Source organism: Vidua chalybeata, chromosome 17 (assembly GCF_026979565.1).
Source record: "Vidua chalybeata isolate OUT-0048 chromosome 17, bVidCha1 merged haplotype, whole genome shotgun sequence".
NCBI lineage: Eukaryota > Metazoa > Chordata > Aves > Passeriformes > Viduidae > Vidua > Vidua chalybeata.
Window position 1 is genome coordinate 13861427 of NC_071546.1, and position 16428 is coordinate 13877854.

Consider the following 16428-nt stretch of genomic DNA (forward strand, 5'->3'; position numbering starts at 1 on the left):
AGTAAAATTCCTTATAATGAGAAGCATTTGCTGGCAATGATTCATTTTGAACTGTAGATCTTATTATTTGCTCTTATTTTTACCATGTTGTGGCCCTTTGACCTGGAAGTGAAACTTTTGTCCTCTTGACACTAAAGGTTAACAGAGCAGGAAACGGGATCACTGTGTGTCCCTTCTTCAACCGGGATAATTTAGTAATTGTGCAATTATCTGAAGACTCCCATTCTGATACTAAAAATAGTATTAAAAAATAAATGAATGTAATTAAGATTTTCTAGCTCCATACGAGTCATCTGTTTTTTGTTTTCACCAATTATATCCTCTTGCACATGAAACCCAAGTGATTCTAAATTCCCCAAACCACTGGTCTTTTGTGGAGTAAAAAATTGGTTTCTCTGAGTCTCTTGAGGCTGGCGTGTCGCCCCTTTTGGGTGGATTTGCAGCAAAGAGGCTTTTTCTTGGTGTAGCGTCCCAAAACTTCGATCTTTTGGGGGCCTCGAGGAGAATGCTCCAGGAGCTGGGCTGCGCTGGTTCCCAGCGAGCCTGAGGGCGGGTGTGGGAAGAGCGAGCCTGGTTTCTGGGGACGCGGGCCCGCGCAGCCGGAACTCGGCGGTCGTTTCTTCCCCCCAGTTTTGAGAGCGTGTTGCCTTGTCCCTCGTCCCCCAGCAGCCGCAGGACCCGCCGGCCGTGAAGGGGCTGTCCCTGGCCACCAAGGTGCGGCGCACCATGAGCAGCCGCGTGCACGAGGCCGTCAAGGCCATCGCGCTGTGCCACAACGTCACCCCCGTCTACGAGTCCAACGGCGTCACCGACCAGGCCGAGGCCGAGCGCCACTACGAGGACTCCTGCAGGGTGTACCAGGCCTCCAGCCCCGACGAGGTCAGTCCGGGGCCCTCGCGCCCTCTGTGTCGCCTGGCTGGCTGGGAAACGCCCCGCGGTTACGCGGGGGAAGCGCTCGGGTTTAGCGACGGGGATGATATTTCAACGCGCGTGTTGCTCTGAGAAGCTGGGAATAGGCTGTAAGTGCCCTCTCAGCTGTTCTGCCTCTCTGCCTGAAGCTCCTGCCTGGTATCTGGCTCTTCTGTCAGCCTCTGCACCACAGAATTTTGTCCCTGTTTCTGCACCTTTTGTCCAGGGTCTATTTTTCATTTCAACGCCGGGAATCCCTTTGACCACGTTTGGTCAATTATGAGCACTCTTATCTTGTCTGGGGGAGGAGAGCTTGTGGAAAAGGGTTGGGACGCTCCCTCAGCTCAGCTCTGCGAGGTGTGTGACCTTCCAGAGCAGGGAGAAGCTGTACATCACTGTAACCAGGGCACATCCCACGTGCAGGTGGGCAGAGCCAGTGCCCAGGTTAATGCTGGGGAGGGAGTGAAGTGCACAGGTGAATTGGAGAGCAAAGCTGGGCCCTGCCAGTTCTCTGCCAGCACCCAGTGCAGCCAGGGCTGTGCAGGTGGCACAGTGGGGAGAAGCTCTGGAGCTCTCCAGAGACTCACTGGAGACTTTCATTAGCATTTAGGAGTTCAGGTTCAATGCAGCACTTACAGTTTAAGTGCTGTTTGCCACCCCTTGCAAAATCTGGGAAATGTAATTATAGAGTTGTTTCCTTCTGTGACAAACACAGGAGGAATAAAATGTGGTTTCATATGTTGGTTATGCTTCTTGGATACACCTTTTGGTGCAACAAAAGTAACACATTTTGCTTTCTATTAATTTGTACAATTACGTTTGCTCTGTGCTGGAGAGACGCTGAAGTTTGAGTCTTCCCCTGAGAATCCCACTGACAGTGTGAGATCAGATCACCCTTTTGACTGCATTCAAAGGGTTCCTCCATGTATTGCCTCAAACAAACCAGCTTTGCCTCTGATAATAACCTTCCCACCTTTGCCATCAGAAGAGAAGCTGGCTTGCCTCATTGTTAGGGAAATGCTTTGCGTGGAATTAAATGCACTCGTTGGAAGCCCAGCTGAGTGAGGATTTTGGGGCTGTTGTGCTCCTGAAAGACTGGCACAGAGCTGGTTTGCACATTTACATACATTCAGAATATTCCCTATAGTGTTCTTCTCCCAAAGCAGGCAATTCATTTGTTCCATACGTATTTTTATATATTCATTTTCTCCTGTGCGTTATCCACAGGCTGCATTTCTGCTGTGCCCCCTGCATGGCTGGGCTGCAGTGCAGTGCCAGCAGCACCTCCTCCCTGGCAGGGTGTGGGTGTCCTGTCCCACACATGGGCAGGGCAGGGTTGCTCTCCCCTGGAAAGGCAGTGTACAGAAAGCAGCTGCCTTAGCACTGAAACGAGTTCTGAATGATTTCCAGATGGTCATTTTTGTCATCTGCATCTAAGTTCTTTTTTTTTTTTTTTCTCCTAAAGTATTTATGGGCTATTTTTGCACAGATTTCTGTTTATTTACATATATACTGTGGTATATAGTGAAGTCAGTGATTTTTCTTTTACTTTTACTCTTTATACTGTTCTGTCTTTAAAATATTTACACAGCAATTTGTCTGAAATACCCAGGGGATATTGTTTATTTATTTTACTATAGCATGATAACTAATCCTTCCAAGATTATTGTTTAAATTCTTTTTTCCTTTCTTGTGATATCTTAAGTAGAGAATTACAGCAGGTTCAGAAATCAGATATGCTTTGCTGCACTGAGGAAATCTTGTCTGTAGGTCTTGGATATACAAATATTATTTAGCCGTGCTCTGTATGTCATCCTAGATGGTACAAAATGCAGGAGCTCCACAAGTGGAGCCCTTGAAAAGGGAGTAATGCTGTTAAATAACATTCCCTGTAGGGGAATGGCTTTGGACTCCTGTTAAAGCCAGCCTTTGAAATCCTATATCAATAAAATATTGCCATGGCAGGGAAGGTCAGTTTATGAAATGAGTACAAAAACTTGTATTCTCTTTACTTTAACAGCAAGGGTAATTTCTACCAGTTGGCATAGGATTCATTTCCTGTAACAGAAAGCAGGATTTCCTAAATTTGTTTCCTGTGCACGCTGCCATTTAGAAGTCTTGAAGTATCTTTATTCAGATATCAGTTACAGCCTTGGGGCTCTGCGAGCCAGTTGTCAGTTGTGGCCATACAGTAACTAACAGGGGAAATGAAATAGATATAATCTGATCAGAGATAAGAGGGCCTGGGATTCCTGGGCAAACAGTCTTTAACCCTGACAACGGCGGCAGCTGCCAGGACATGAAAGGGTGTGTGATCAATTGGTCTCTGCCTGCTGTCTGCCTGCCTAGGCAACCCAAAGGGGACCCTGCAGAGCAGCTCATGGCACAGGAGGATCAATTTGTCTCTTTAGAATGAAATTTATTAGTCGATATTCACTTCAGTGGTGGCTTGGGTAATTTAATTGTCGGGGAGAGCAAAGTTGGAGGGCACTGTGCTGTGCTGGGCTGCTGTGCTTTGAAATGCTCAGGTCTGCATCAGGCCTGGCCTGGTTGGAGCTGAAAAATGCTGGCAGGGACTTCACTGATTGCCCTCATCAGTGAGCATGGGCTCCCTTTAAGGTGTTCCAAGGATTTCAAGCCTGCTTTTAATTCTCCTTCCTCTTAAGTTGTAAATACACTTTTGCATCTTGAATATTTCTCATCTTTCTGCTGAGAGCACCTTGAGTTAGGAGTTTGCGGGGGGCAGAGCAAACCTGTTCTGTCTGACCTGGAGCTGGGATGTGCTGCCCATCCCAACCCAGTGCCCAGACACTGCCAGCAGAGCTGTCAGTGCTTCTGGTGCCATGGGTGGTGCTGTCCCCTGGTGCCACCTCCGACGTGCTGCTCGTCCATTTATCCCTCTGCACAAGGCTTTGCTTTCAGAGCTGTATGGGATTGCAGTGAGGCGCTGGCAGGGAAGGAGGGAGGAGGTGTCTGTGCAGGGGAGATCTTCCACAGGCCGAGCTGGAGCAGAGCTTTGTACCTCCAGGCATTTGGAGCTCACCAGCCCAGGCAGAAGAACAGCCAGGGCTGCGCACGCTGAACGTCACGCAGCATCATGCTGGCAATAATTCCCAATCATTCTTTATTAACCAGAGTATTAGAAAGCCAAGCTCCATCTCTGCTCTGGGAGGCTGCTAGGAAGATTATCTGACTGCACACTTTAATGCACTGTGGACGGTTTGAAGAAATTTTTGAGAAAGATAAGCTTGAAAGAGCCTTTGATTTGTCATAATCTTTGTGAGTAAGCCTGCACAAACTTGTTAATATTAAGCCAAATATTGATTCAAATTGACTTAAAGGTCTTTCAAGGCAAAGCCAACTCAATTACTTTTTTTTTTTTTTTTAATCTGACAATTTAAGACTACTTTGTGAAAGGAAAAGTTTGGTTTAGGTTCTCTTTTAAGCTTTTGGATGAAAAGGAGCTGAGTTCACAAAAGCTTCAGTTAGTCCCAATTGTATCAATTCATTAATAAAATCTTAACTCAGTGCAAGTATTTACAGGTTCTGATTTTATTTGTATCTCCTGTATGTAATTTTCCAAGATCAATTTCATTTTTAACTGAGGTATTTGTGGTCGCTTGAGGCAGTCGAGGCAGAACCTGAAAGGCAGAAGGGATAATTAACCTTCAAGTCGACAGCAACCATGTGCCCAGCACTCTTGTGCCTTTGAAAATGTCACTGTAAAACACTTCCAGGATTTCATGTCTGTTTAGGGAAAGTATCCCTTGATCCTTTCTGGGGGCCAGTGATAGATGGGCTCGTGTCAGCTGCTGCTCCATCTGTTACTGCCCAGACAGCTTCTGGAGTTAAATCTCAGCAAGCTCAGGCTGAGATGGATGTGTCAGCTGAGCTGGGCACTCTGGGGCATTCTCAGGGAAGCAAAATAAAGGCTTTGGTCTTCTGGCATGGCTCTGGTTGCAATTGAGTGAAAGCTTGCAGAGAACTCAGTTTTGTGGGTCCTGAAATAGTAGAGGCTGCAATCAAAATGATGCCCACCTCAGTTCAGTTAAACCTTGAACAATCTGGGGTTTTTTGGAGGGGTTGTTGGGTTGGTTTTTTTTTGTTTGTTTGTTTTTTGTGGGGTTTGTTTTTGTTTGTTTTTTAATATTTAGGGAGAAGGGTTCTCTGCTGAGAAGTGTCTGAGCCAGCCTTCAGCTGTCTTGCTGATCCCTGCAAAATTGTTGAAATTTGTTGATGAGCTGTTACTACTGAACACAGAGAGTGACACCGAGCTCATTTTGTTCGGGTTTTTTTAATATGAATTTTTAATGTGCTGCATTAGTGTCTCTGGCTTTGAAATTGTAAATCCAGGGTGAATGTGTCATTTTGAATTCTTAATTTCATAGACAGCAAGCTGGGAAATCGCTCTTTCCAAAAGTAAGTGTTTGTAATGGGGTTTCCCTGATGTGCCCATGGAGGTTTGGGCACCCTAGGGCTGGGTGGAGGATTCCAGTGCCTGCCCCTTGCTGAGGGTTGTCCTTTGGGCTGAAATCATGGAATCAATTAGATTGGAAAAGCCCTTCCAGCCCATGGAGTCCCAGCTGTGCCCAGTGCCCACCTTGTCCCCAGCCCAGAGCTCTGAGTGCCACCTCCAGCCCTTCCTGGGACACCTGCAGGGATGGGCACTCCAAACCTCCCTGGGCAGCCCCTGCCAAAGGCTGACCACCCTTTCCATGGGGAAATTCCTGGTGTCCAGTGGAACGTGGCAGTCGAAGGCGGGGGGGTGACCATGGACACGTTGGCGGTGCCACAGCAGCATCAGACATGGGCTGGGCTGCCCAAACCCTGGCAGGAAGGGTCTGAATGGGGAACAAGCTGCTGGGAAAGCCATGGAGGGGTGCCTGTGTTTGTCCGTGGATCTGTTTGATAGCGCTGTTAATGACTGGTGAATTAATGGCTGGTGAATTAATGACTGATGAATTCTCTGCAGCCACCTGCTATCCCTCCCCTCGGGAGGTGTGGCAGGAGCCCTCACCCTGCCCTTCTCCTCTCAGGTGGCCCTGGTGCAGTGGACAGAGAGCGTGGGCCTGACTCTGGTGGGCAGAGACCAGTCCTCAGTGCAGCTGAGGAGCCCAGGGGGGCACATCCTCAACTTCACCATCCTGCAGATCTTCCCCTTCACCTACGAGAGCAAGCGCATGGGCATCATCGTGCGGGTAAGGGCTGCCAGTCCCGGGCTGCCCGGGGACAGCCACACCTGGGGGGCACCTGGGCTGGCCTCCTGCTCAGAGGTGTCACCAGAGCACAGCAGGGCAGCCAGCCGGGGCTGTATCAGCAGTGAAGGCAATCCTCCCTCCTCTCGTCCCAGCACGAGGTGGAATATGAACCCGTGGCCAAGAGCAGGGGTGGCAGGGGAAGGGAGCTGAGAGGCTGAGCTGGTACAAAGTAATCACTGTGCTAAATCTGGGAGTTCAGAGAGCCAGGGGGTGCACTGAACATACACTGAGTGTTCCCACAAATACCTTGTGCTGCAGGGGATGCCTGCAACAAGTGCAGTGTGTATCCAGTTCAGTGCAGCCAGTGTAAATTCTTCAAATTAATTACTTCTAGAATGAAAATTATGTGGAGACACCAGGCAATCTTTGCCTGACCTAGAATAAAAATATTGTCAATCGGAGAGAGAGGACTAAAGAACCTCCCTCCCCATTGCTTTTATTGCAAATGCAAGCTTTTGATGAAATGCTATTTTATAAAAGATAAAAGAGGTGGACAAACCATCAAAGCCAGGGTGAGTTTCATTAAATTGTGGTTTTATGCTCAACAGAAGTGAATGCCCTGAAATTTTCTTATCATGAGTATGAGTGCTCCTTTTTCTTTTCCCTTCTTCAATTTGAAGTTTATTCCTTTTAAATTACCTATTATTTATCTTCTTCCCCACTAGAAATAAAAAGGTTTCTAGTTTGTATTTCTCTGTTTAGACTTCGCCGTTTGTATTTCAGGCAAAACCAGCAAAACTCCCACTTGTGGTCAGTGGGAGCAACATCAGGCCTAGATCCTGACTGTAAATACCTTTAAAGAAGCATTGGTCCCTCTCTGTGAATTGTCTTTATTTTGTAGCCACTCAGCTGCTCCAAGCCACTAAAATCAGCTCCGTGTGTGCCCTGTGCAGAATTGGGGTTGAGTAGCAGACCTTGACTGCCTGGGTATTACCTTGCCACATTTCTGTATACTCCAAAATTGTATCTTCAAGCAGGTTTTTAATTTCCATTTAAAAACCAAAACAAAACATTTATAAATAGGTAGTTATCAAGCAAAATTTGCTTCAGTTAAATATTTATGTGTGTATGTGTAGGCACTCCATTTGGTTTGATCCACAGCTCGAAGGGTGGTCACCTTTTCAGTGCATCTCCTAAACCCTGCTGCTTGTTTAGAGAAGAGAAATGGGGAGGGAGAGCAGCACGAAGCATCCAGAAGAAAATACACCTGGGAAGGGAGATGAAGCTGCACCCAGCACTGCAGTGAGCAGAACCCAAAGGGAAACATTCCTGCTCACTTGTGCAGGTACTGCCTGTCCTTACAAACTGCAATTTTCGGGCTCTTGAGAGCCCTGTGAGAATTCTGCCAGGCTTCCTGCCCAGCCTGGAGACACAGTGTGGGCAGAGTTCCTGTGTCCAGCCCGGCAGTGCTGTCCCTGCAGGCACCATGCACATCCTGTCTGCTCTGCCCCTAGCAAAAGATCTCCTTCAACACAACTTCTAGTAAATAAAGCAATAGTTAATAGTGGAAACAAGTGGCAGATGTTGCCTGCTTTGGGATATTTTTACAATAGCTGAGTGTTTCCTTGCACTCAACTGTCATTTCTGTACCTGATTATTTCAGTTCTAAGAAACCCTGTTCTACCCAAGCAGCCTCCTCACCATAGTGTGCACTGACTTATCTTCCTCTTTGAAGAAGGCCTGTTTGTTTGACCACAATATTTTTCCATTCTTCGTTTTCTTTGTTTTTTTTCCCCTTACCCATGTGGAATGATCTTTGTTGTAGAGCAGAGATAGTGCTATTGTCATATCTGGAATTGAAAGGAGCCTTTGAACCGTGGCCAGAGGCAGACCATGGTGGAAAAAGATGCTTCCCCAAAACAATGTAACTGGCAAATCTGTGTGCAGATTTATAGAGTGATGTTGCCATGATCTGAGAACGCACTAACCTCCTCCTGAACTCGGGCAGAGGAAATGACTAATGCAAGGAGATAGCTGATACAGTATTTATATTGGACAAAAAATCTAAACTATCTTGAGCCAGCTCTGCAGCACGGGAAGTGCAGTCTTTATTCAGTTTCCTACAGAGATGTTGTTAGACACTCTTTAGTCAAATAATTTCATAGATAAACCTTTACCTTTGGCTACTGGCAGAAGTGGTGTGTTTTATTGAAGCAGATTCTGGTAGTTTTGGAAGAGTGACACCCGTTTTCCTCTGGGGATGTGGGATGTGTATCACTCTGTGAGGGCTGGATGTTCCAGGAATTGAAAACTGTACTTGGGCTCAATTATGAGCATCTTCCTTGTGAATATCTCTGTGAGCTTGGCCAAGCAAAGGAGCTTCATTATCCTAGGCTACTTCTTCATTTCCTCAGCAAAGACATTTTATTTCTTTGCAGTTTTAGTGTCCACATCAGCTGCTACATTTTGCCATTTTTTTTTTCTTTTCTGTGAATTTAAACTCTGTTTTGCCAGTGCCACAGGACCTGGGGCTTTTAACCTATTCATGTGTGAGAACCTCCACCACTAAATTCTGTCATGGTGGAACAGACTCACCCAAATATTAGGTGAGAGAATGAAGAAGTATCCACTTCGCTTTTCTTTAATTTCACTTATTCCTAAAGTACTTTGGTCCCTTCATTCACAGCTGTTTATTTCAGACCTTCCTGGGCTTTTTGGTTTTGCATTTTAGGTTTGTTTTCCTCCTATCCCTGGTGGCTGTCTAGGTTCACAAAGCAGTTTGTTCCTTACTCGTAGTTTCATCTCCTTTGAGGAAATTACCAGGGTTTCCATTAGTTTGTAATACTCAGAGCTGTGGCCTCCTTACATATCTGCCTGCTTAGAAGGGACTTTTTAATTTGTGGTAATGTAAATACGCTTTGCTTGCAGCCTATAAATTCCTTGTATCAGATAAGGCAGGCAGCAATCTAAGCTTTCTGTGGCAAGCATGAGCTCTAATTATGCTTATTCCATATGGTGTAACAGAGCAGGTAAATCAGAGTGATTTTTACTCTGCTTTGGGCATCTGTTCTGTTGTTTCAGGTGAGCAGGGAGTCAGGTTTCAAGGTGAGGGCTCCAGGTTATTCTGGAGGCAGAGGCAGTCAGGGCTGGGGGGGCCCTGTCTGTGTGGAGATGCTCATTAAAAAGCTGATCCCCCTTGTCTAAAGCATGAATTCCTGCTGTGAGGAGCTGAGTTGCAATTGAGTAGGCACCTCCTCCTGGCCCCAGACAAGAAGCTGAGCTGGTGGCCCTTCACCTGCCCCAGAGCAGACAACTCTGTGCCTGCTGTGCTGAGAATTCATCACTCGCTCTGCGAGGCCCCCCCAGATCTGTGAATGCTGGCCCAGCTGAGGCTGCTGCGTTGTGTCTGCAGGATGAATCCACAGGAGAGATCACGTTCTACATGAAGGGGGCGGACGTGGTGATGGCTGGCATCGTGCAGTACAACGACTGGCTGGAGGAGGAGGTACGAGGGGGCCGCCGTGTCCCTGCCGCCGTGCCCGGGCCGTTGTGTCCCAATCCCTGTGCCCAGGCCGTTGTGTCCCAATCCCTGTGCCCAGGCCGCCGTGTCCGGGCCGTTGTGTCCCAATCCCTGTGCCCAGGCCGCCGTGTCCGGGCCGTTGTGTCCCAATCCCTGTGTTCGAGCCGCTGTGTCCGGGCCGTTGTGTCCCAATCCCTGTGCCCAGGCCGCCGTGTCTGGGCCGTTGTGTCCCAATCCCTGTGCCCAGGCCGTTGTGTCCCAATCCCTGTGCCCAGGCCGCCGTGTCCGGGCTGTTGTGTCCCTGCCACCGTGCCCAGGCCGTTGTGTCCCAATCCCTGTGCCCAGGCCGCTGTGTCCGGGCCGTTGTGTCCCAATCCCTGTGTCCAAGCCACCGTGTCCCTGCCACCGTGTCCGGGCCGTTGTGTCCCAATCCCTGTGTTCGAGCCGCTGTGTCCGGGCCGTTGTGTCCCTGCCACCGTGCCCAGGCCGTTGTGTCCCAATCCCTGTGCCCAGGCCGTTGTGTCCCAATCCCTGTGCCCAGGCCGCCGTGTCTGAGCCACCGTGTCCCTGCCGTTGTGTCCCTGCCACTGTGCCCGGGCCGCCGTGTCCCTGCCACCGTGCCCAGGCCGTTGTGTCCCGATCCCTGTGTCCGAGCCGCCATGTCCCTGCCGTTGTGTCCGAGCCGCTGTGCCCCTGCTGCTGTGCCCGGGCTGCCGTGTCCCTGTGGCCGTGTCCCTGTGGCTGTGCCTGGGACGCTGTGCAGAATTTGCAGCAGTGTGCCCGGGCCGCTGTGTCCGGGGCCGCCGTGTCCCTGCCACCGTGCCCGGGCCACCATGTCCCTGCGGCTGTGCCGAGGCCACCGTGTCCCTGCGGCCGTGCCCGGGCCGCTGTGTCCCGATCCCTGTGCCCCGGGCCGCTGTGCCCAGGCTGCTGTGCCCCTGCCGTTGTGTCCGGGGCCACTGTGTCCCTGCCACCGTGCCCGGGCTGCCGTGTCCCTGTGGCCGTGTCCCTGTGGCTGTGTCCCTGTGGCCGTGTCCCTGTGGCTGTGCCTGGGACGCTGTGCAGACTTTGCAGCAGTGTGTCCGGAGTCACCGTGTCCCTGTGGCCGTGTCCCTGCCGCTGTGTCCCTGTGGCTGTGTCCTGATCCCTGTGCCCAGGCCGCTGTGTCCCTGCCACCATGCCCGGGCCGCTGTGTCCCTGCCACTGTGTCCGGGGCCGCCGTGTCCCTGTGGCCGTGTCCCTGTGGCCGTGTCCCTGCGGCCGTGTCCCTGCGGCCGTGTCCCTGTGGCTGTGCCTGGGACACTGTGCAGACTTTGCAGCAGTGTGTCCGGAGTCACTGTGTCCCTGTGGCCGTGTCCCTGTGGCCGTGTCCCTGCGGCCGTGTCCCTGTGGCTGTGCCTGGGACACTGTGCAGACTTTGCAGCAGTGTGTCCGGAGTCACTGTGTCCCTGTGGCCGTGTCCCTGTGGCCGTGTCCCTGTGGCCGTGTCCCTGTGGCCGTGCCTGGGACACTGTGCAGACTTTGCAGCAGTGTGTCCGGAGTCACTGTGTCCCTTCCACTGTGCCCCTGCCACCGTGCTCGGGCCACTGTGTCCCTGCTGCTCTGCAGACCACTGCAGCAGGCGTGAAATACCCAACTAACTGCTGAAAAGTCTGCAAGCCAGAAGGTCACTGATCCTGGCAATCCCTTGGATTAGTCCTCCTCAGCCAAATCCATCCACAGGAGCAAGGGCGTCAGTGGCAAATTCAGCAAATTTAATGTGGAATAAGTCCTGCGAATAAAATGGGTTTTGCTCAAAACTGATGGACGCTCACCAGATTGGTGCTGGGCTTGATTCTGTGTTTGGATCTGTTCTAGCATGAAGGGTCTGATTTCAAAACTGCCTTTGGCAGCTCTGTACTGGGGTATGTTGGTCAGGGCAGCAGTAATGGTGGCACAGAGTTCATGGAATCCCAGAATGGGTTGGAGTCTCATCCCATTGCACCCCTGCCATGGGCAGGGACACCTTCCACTATCCCAGATTGCTCCAAGCCCTGTCTAGCCCAGCCTGGGACACAGCCAGGGATCCAGGGGCATCCTCAAATGTAGCTTCACTTACTGATTCTCTGGTGTTCAGAAAAATAATAATATCTTTGTCTTATTTTAAAGAGTTGCCAAAGATGTGAAGTCTACAAATCACAGGCTTGTGCCTTTTACTTAGAGACAGAGAAAATCTAATCAGTGGGGTTGTTTTTGCCACCCTGGTGTAGCAGAGAGGACATTTTTCTTCCTGATCACTGAGCTAGGTCACAAACTACTGCAGATCCCTCTTTCCTCTCGAGTTTATCATGCACTTTATCAGATATTGTAGACTCACTGGGGTTGCTCAAACGGGATGGTTATTTTCTTAACCTGCTATCTTACACTGCCATCTCCACACTGCTGTGCATAAATCATTTCAGTGGAGTTTATGGTTTACAATGTGATCCTTCTTTGCAGTGTGGTAACATGGCTCGGGAAGGCCTGAGGGTTCTTGTCGTGGCCAAGAAGTCTCTGACAGAAGAGCAGTATCAAGACTTTGAAGTAAGTTTTTATTTGTTTTTTTTTTTCCTTTGTTTTTAAACAAGCAATCATTGAAGTGATTCTCACAAAACTCTTGTGATAATGCTGCCTCTCACCTCCCAGCTCTCTGCTAGAATTGTTTTTCTGAAATGTCTTGATATTCTTTTAATCAAAGTTGCTTTTCAGGTGATAGGTATGAAGTGTTTATCCTAGGGAAGACCCTCCCAAGCAGTTCCTGAATCCTGAATAACCAGAATAGAAACCAGGCAGCTCCCTGGCAACACAGGCTCCACATGTGGGGTTTGGGTCTCTACCCAGGGCACTGCCTGGCTCCTCCAGGCAGGCAGAATGGGAAGGGGAACTGTTCAGTTAATGCAGGGATGTGGTGCAACTGCTTAGGGTTCTGTGGTGCCACTGTTTCTAGAAGTGTTGCCTGTGGTGGGAGGGAGCTGCTTGCAGGCCCTGCAGGTGCCACTCCAGCAGCTGCTGTGCCTTTGCGTGGCTGTGCTGCCCACCTGGAGCTGCCCAGGGACAAAACAGCAACAGCTCCCCGAAGCATTTCCCACCTTGAGCTCAGCAGCCCTTACAGGCTCCACCTCTGAATCCTGGAATCAGAACTGCATGGGTTGGAAGGCGCCTTAAAGATGATGTAGTTCCAAGCTGTGCGTGGGGACACCTTTCCCTAGAGCAGGTGGAAGGCCACAGAGGGAGGGTCACTGCTTCCCCCTGGAGCTGGCCAGCCCTGTGTCCCCAAAGCCAGGCTGGCTGTGCTGTGTCCCCAAAGCCAGTCTGGCTGTGCTGTGTCCCCAAAGCCAGCCTGGCTGTGCTGTGTGTCCCCAAAGCCAGGCTGGCTGTGCTGTGTCCCCAAAGCCAGGCTGGCTGTGCTGTGTGTCCTGGCTGGCTGTGCTGTGTGTCCCCAAAGCCAGGCTGGTTGTGCTGTGTGTCCCCAAAGCCAGGCTGGCTGTGCTGTGTCCCCAAAGCCAGGCTGGCTGTGCTGTGTGTCCTGGCTGGCTGTGCTGTGTGTCCCCAAAGCCAGGCTGGCTGTGCTGTGTCCCCAAAGCCAGGCTGGCTGTGCTGTGTCCCCAGAGCTGTGTCCCCAGAGCTGTGCTGTGTGTCCTGGCTGGCTGTGCTGTGTGTCCCCAGAGCCAGGCTGGCTGTGCTGTGTGTCCCCAAAGCCAGGCTGGCTGTGCTGTGTGTCCCCAAAGCCAGGCTGGCTGTGCTGTGTGTCCCCAAAGCCAGGCTGGCTGTGCTGTGTCCCCAAAGCCAGCCTGGCTGTGCTGTGTGTCCTGGCTGGCTGTGCTGTGTCCTCAAAGCCAGCCTGGCTGTGCTGTGTGTCCTGGCTGGCTGTGCTGTGTGTCCCCAGAGCCAGGCTGGCTGTGCTGTGTGTCCCCAAAGCCAGGCTGGCTGTGCTGTGTGTCCCCAAAGCCAGGCTGGCTGTGCTGTGTGTCCCCAGAGCCAGGCTGGCTGTGCTGTGTGTCCCCAAAGCCAGGCTGGCTGTGCTGTGTGTCCCCAAAGCCAGGCTGGCTGTGCTGTGTGTCCCCAAAGCCAGGCTGGCTGTGCTGTGTGTCCCCAAAGCCAGGCTGGCTGTGCTGTGTGTCCCCAAAGCCAGGCTGGCTGTGCTGTGTGTCCCCAAAGCCAGGCTGGCTGTGCTGTGTGTCCCCAAAGCCAGGCTGGCTGTGCTGTGTGTCCCCAAAGCCAGGCTGGCTGTGCTGTGTCCCCAAAGCCAGCCTGGCTGTGCTGTGTGTCCTGGCTGGCTGTGCTGTGTGTCCCCAAAGCCAGGCTGGCTGTGCTGTGTGTCCCCAAAGCCAGGCTGGCTGTGCTGTGTCCCCAAAGCCAGGCTGGCTGTGCTGTGTGTCCCCAGGCACGCTACGTCCAGGCCAAGCTGAGCGTGCACGACCGCTCCCTCAAAGTGGCCACAGTCATCGAGAGCCTGGAGATGGAGATGGAGCTGCTGTGTCTCACGGGGGTGGAGGATCAGCTGCAGACGGACGTCAGGCCCACGCTGGAGACGCTGAGGAACGCTGGCATCAAGGTCTGCCTAACCCAGGGTTGCTCCAGCAGGAGCACTGAGGCCCTCTGGAGTGCGTGGCACTGTCCCTCGGGCTGGAAATTCAAAGTTGGGGGGCCTTGTGGGGGTTTTAAACATCACTTTGGGAACAGAATGTGCTGCAGGTAGTGAGTCTTACCACGAGCGTGTCACCTCTTGTGCTTTTCATCCCCTCACGTGCTCTGGCTCCTCTGGCAGAGACAGGAGTGGTGTGGGCACGAGGAGGGGTCCAGCAGGAAACTTTGGGGCAGTTCTTCTTTCAGGGAGTTGCACAAGGCAGGTTTGGCTGTGTTTGCTTTGTGGTGCATGAACCCCCGTGCTGGGCTTGGAGCTGTGGATATCCACGTTTTCAGTAGCCACTAGAGGGGAGTCTGAGCCAAGAGAATCAGGGACTGGATTTTTTTTTTTCCCAGCTTTCTGGGCATCTGTGACTCCACACCTACAGCCTGAGCTGTGCTCAGCAGTGAGGGAGCTGCTGTGGTGCCTGTGTAGGTTCTCTCTCTGAAAACTTTGTCAGCCTTGCAAAAGTGGGGAAAAAATGTATTAAACATTCAGATTTGGGTAAGAAAAGTAGGTGAGAGGTCCTGGTTGTGGTTTCTCTGCTTCAGGTTGCAAAGTGAACAAAAATCTGAAGCCGTGCTGTGAATGCAAAGCAGGGCTGTGTGTTTGGGGCTGAGGTAGGAAAGGCAATTCAATACTTGGGATGAGCTTCCAAAAGTGCTTTTTTGTTTGGGGCCACCCCTGTAAGCAGAGACCTCAGCAGGGAAGTGAGACCGGGGGAATCAGAGTTCCTCAGTGGTGTTGTAGCCCTGGCCCAGCACTCCCAAGGCTTTTCCTGCCTCTCTTTCTCCTCAGCTTGGCTGGAGCTGGAGTGGAGGTGTGGGATGTGCTGAGCACTCCTTGCACTGCAGTGTTCATCAGGGCATTGCGTGTGAGCAGTGAATCCAGAGTGGAGGGGGTCTTGCAGTTCATGACAGGGACCGTCTTGTTAGGATCAAATCTCTTTCCAACCTCAGATTATTTAACAAATGAATGAGTCTTTGTGTGGGTTTTTTTTTTTTTTTTTGTTGATGTTTTGGGATTTTCTTAACGTTTTTGTATTTTTCATTAAATATTCTTGGGCAGTGTCTTGAAAGAATAAAAACACCAGTGGAAAAAAACACCCTCACTGTGATATATTTACACTGGAGAAGGAATTCCCAGCCATTGCTGCTGACATTGCTTTCTAACTGCCTCCCCTCAGCAGCACAAAATAAAAGGAGCAGTGTAAATTAAAAAAAAAAAAAAAATCTTAAAAAAAAAAAGCCCTCAACCAAGTTAGTGTGTTCCAGACGTACACATCAGCACTGAGCTAACCCCAGTTGCATCATCCACATTTCAGGCTGGGCCAGGAGGGATCTTTCTGCAGCAGGGCCCGGTTGAGAAATGGCCGGGGAGGGACACGTTAACACACAAATACACATTTTTTTTTTTTTAGCTTGCATTTCGTGGGTTTATCAGCAGAATCTTGAAATATTGCAGGCGGGAAAAATGTTACACAGAGTTTGTAACTTCCTTTGTGTCTCAGCCTCTTTAAGAGCTTTGCTTTCTTTCACGTGTGAGGATTTTCTTGCGTTTTTCAAAAATAGGGCTTTTTTAGAAGAATAATTTGTACACGTATTTTACCAGTCCTTTTGTAAGCCTGAAGAGGCAGGTGGTACTTGCAGAGGTCCTGCAGACGTGGCTGTTAAGCTTTACTGAGCACATGAAATGTTTGGATTTTAGGTGTGGATGCTGACAGGGGATAAGCTGGAGACAGCCACGTGTACAGCCAAGAACGCTCATCTGGTGACACGGACACAGGACATCCATATATTCAGACTAGTGAGTGACACCCACAGCCCCTGTCTCGAGGGGCCCAGACTCTGGGACAGGAGGGCTGTGAGATCACAACTGTTTTCCATCCAGCAGGGTATTTTTATTCTTTTGACCCAGCTTTCTGCCCCGAGTTTCTGTTTCTGTGACTGCACGCCCTAACCCAGTGTGCTGCCTGTCCTGGCTGTGTCCCCTTTGTTCCCTCTGGGATTCTTTGCTGGTTTCTCACGCCAGTGAAGCACACCTTGCTCAGTTCCATCCTCCCCCAGGTGACAAACCGAGGAGAAGCCCACCTGGAGCTGAACGCCTTCCGCCGCAAGCACGACTGTGCCCTGGTCATCTCGGGGGACTCGCTGGAG

General features: G+C 50.8%; 1 protein-coding gene across 2 annotated transcripts in view; it reads left to right on the plus strand.

Annotated features, from left to right (window-relative positions):
- Positions 1–16428, plus strand: part of ATP9A (ATPase phospholipid transporting 9A (putative)) — a 50969-nt gene that overhangs the window by 22281 nt on the left and 12260 nt on the right. The window contains exons 14-20 of one of the 2 annotated variants that reach the window (XM_053958583.1): positions 667–879; positions 5946–6107; positions 9520–9612; positions 12106–12189; positions 14030–14200; positions 15980–16078; positions 16339–16428. In XM_053958583.1, the coding sequence (XP_053814558.1) occupies positions 667–879; positions 5946–6107; positions 9520–9612; positions 12106–12189; positions 14030–14200; positions 15980–16078; positions 16339–16428 (912 nt within the window). The remainder of the gene's footprint in view (positions 1–666; positions 880–5945; positions 6108–9519; positions 9613–12105; positions 12190–14029; positions 14201–15979; positions 16079–16338) is intronic. The other variant, XM_053958584.1, reaches the window with a different exon arrangement.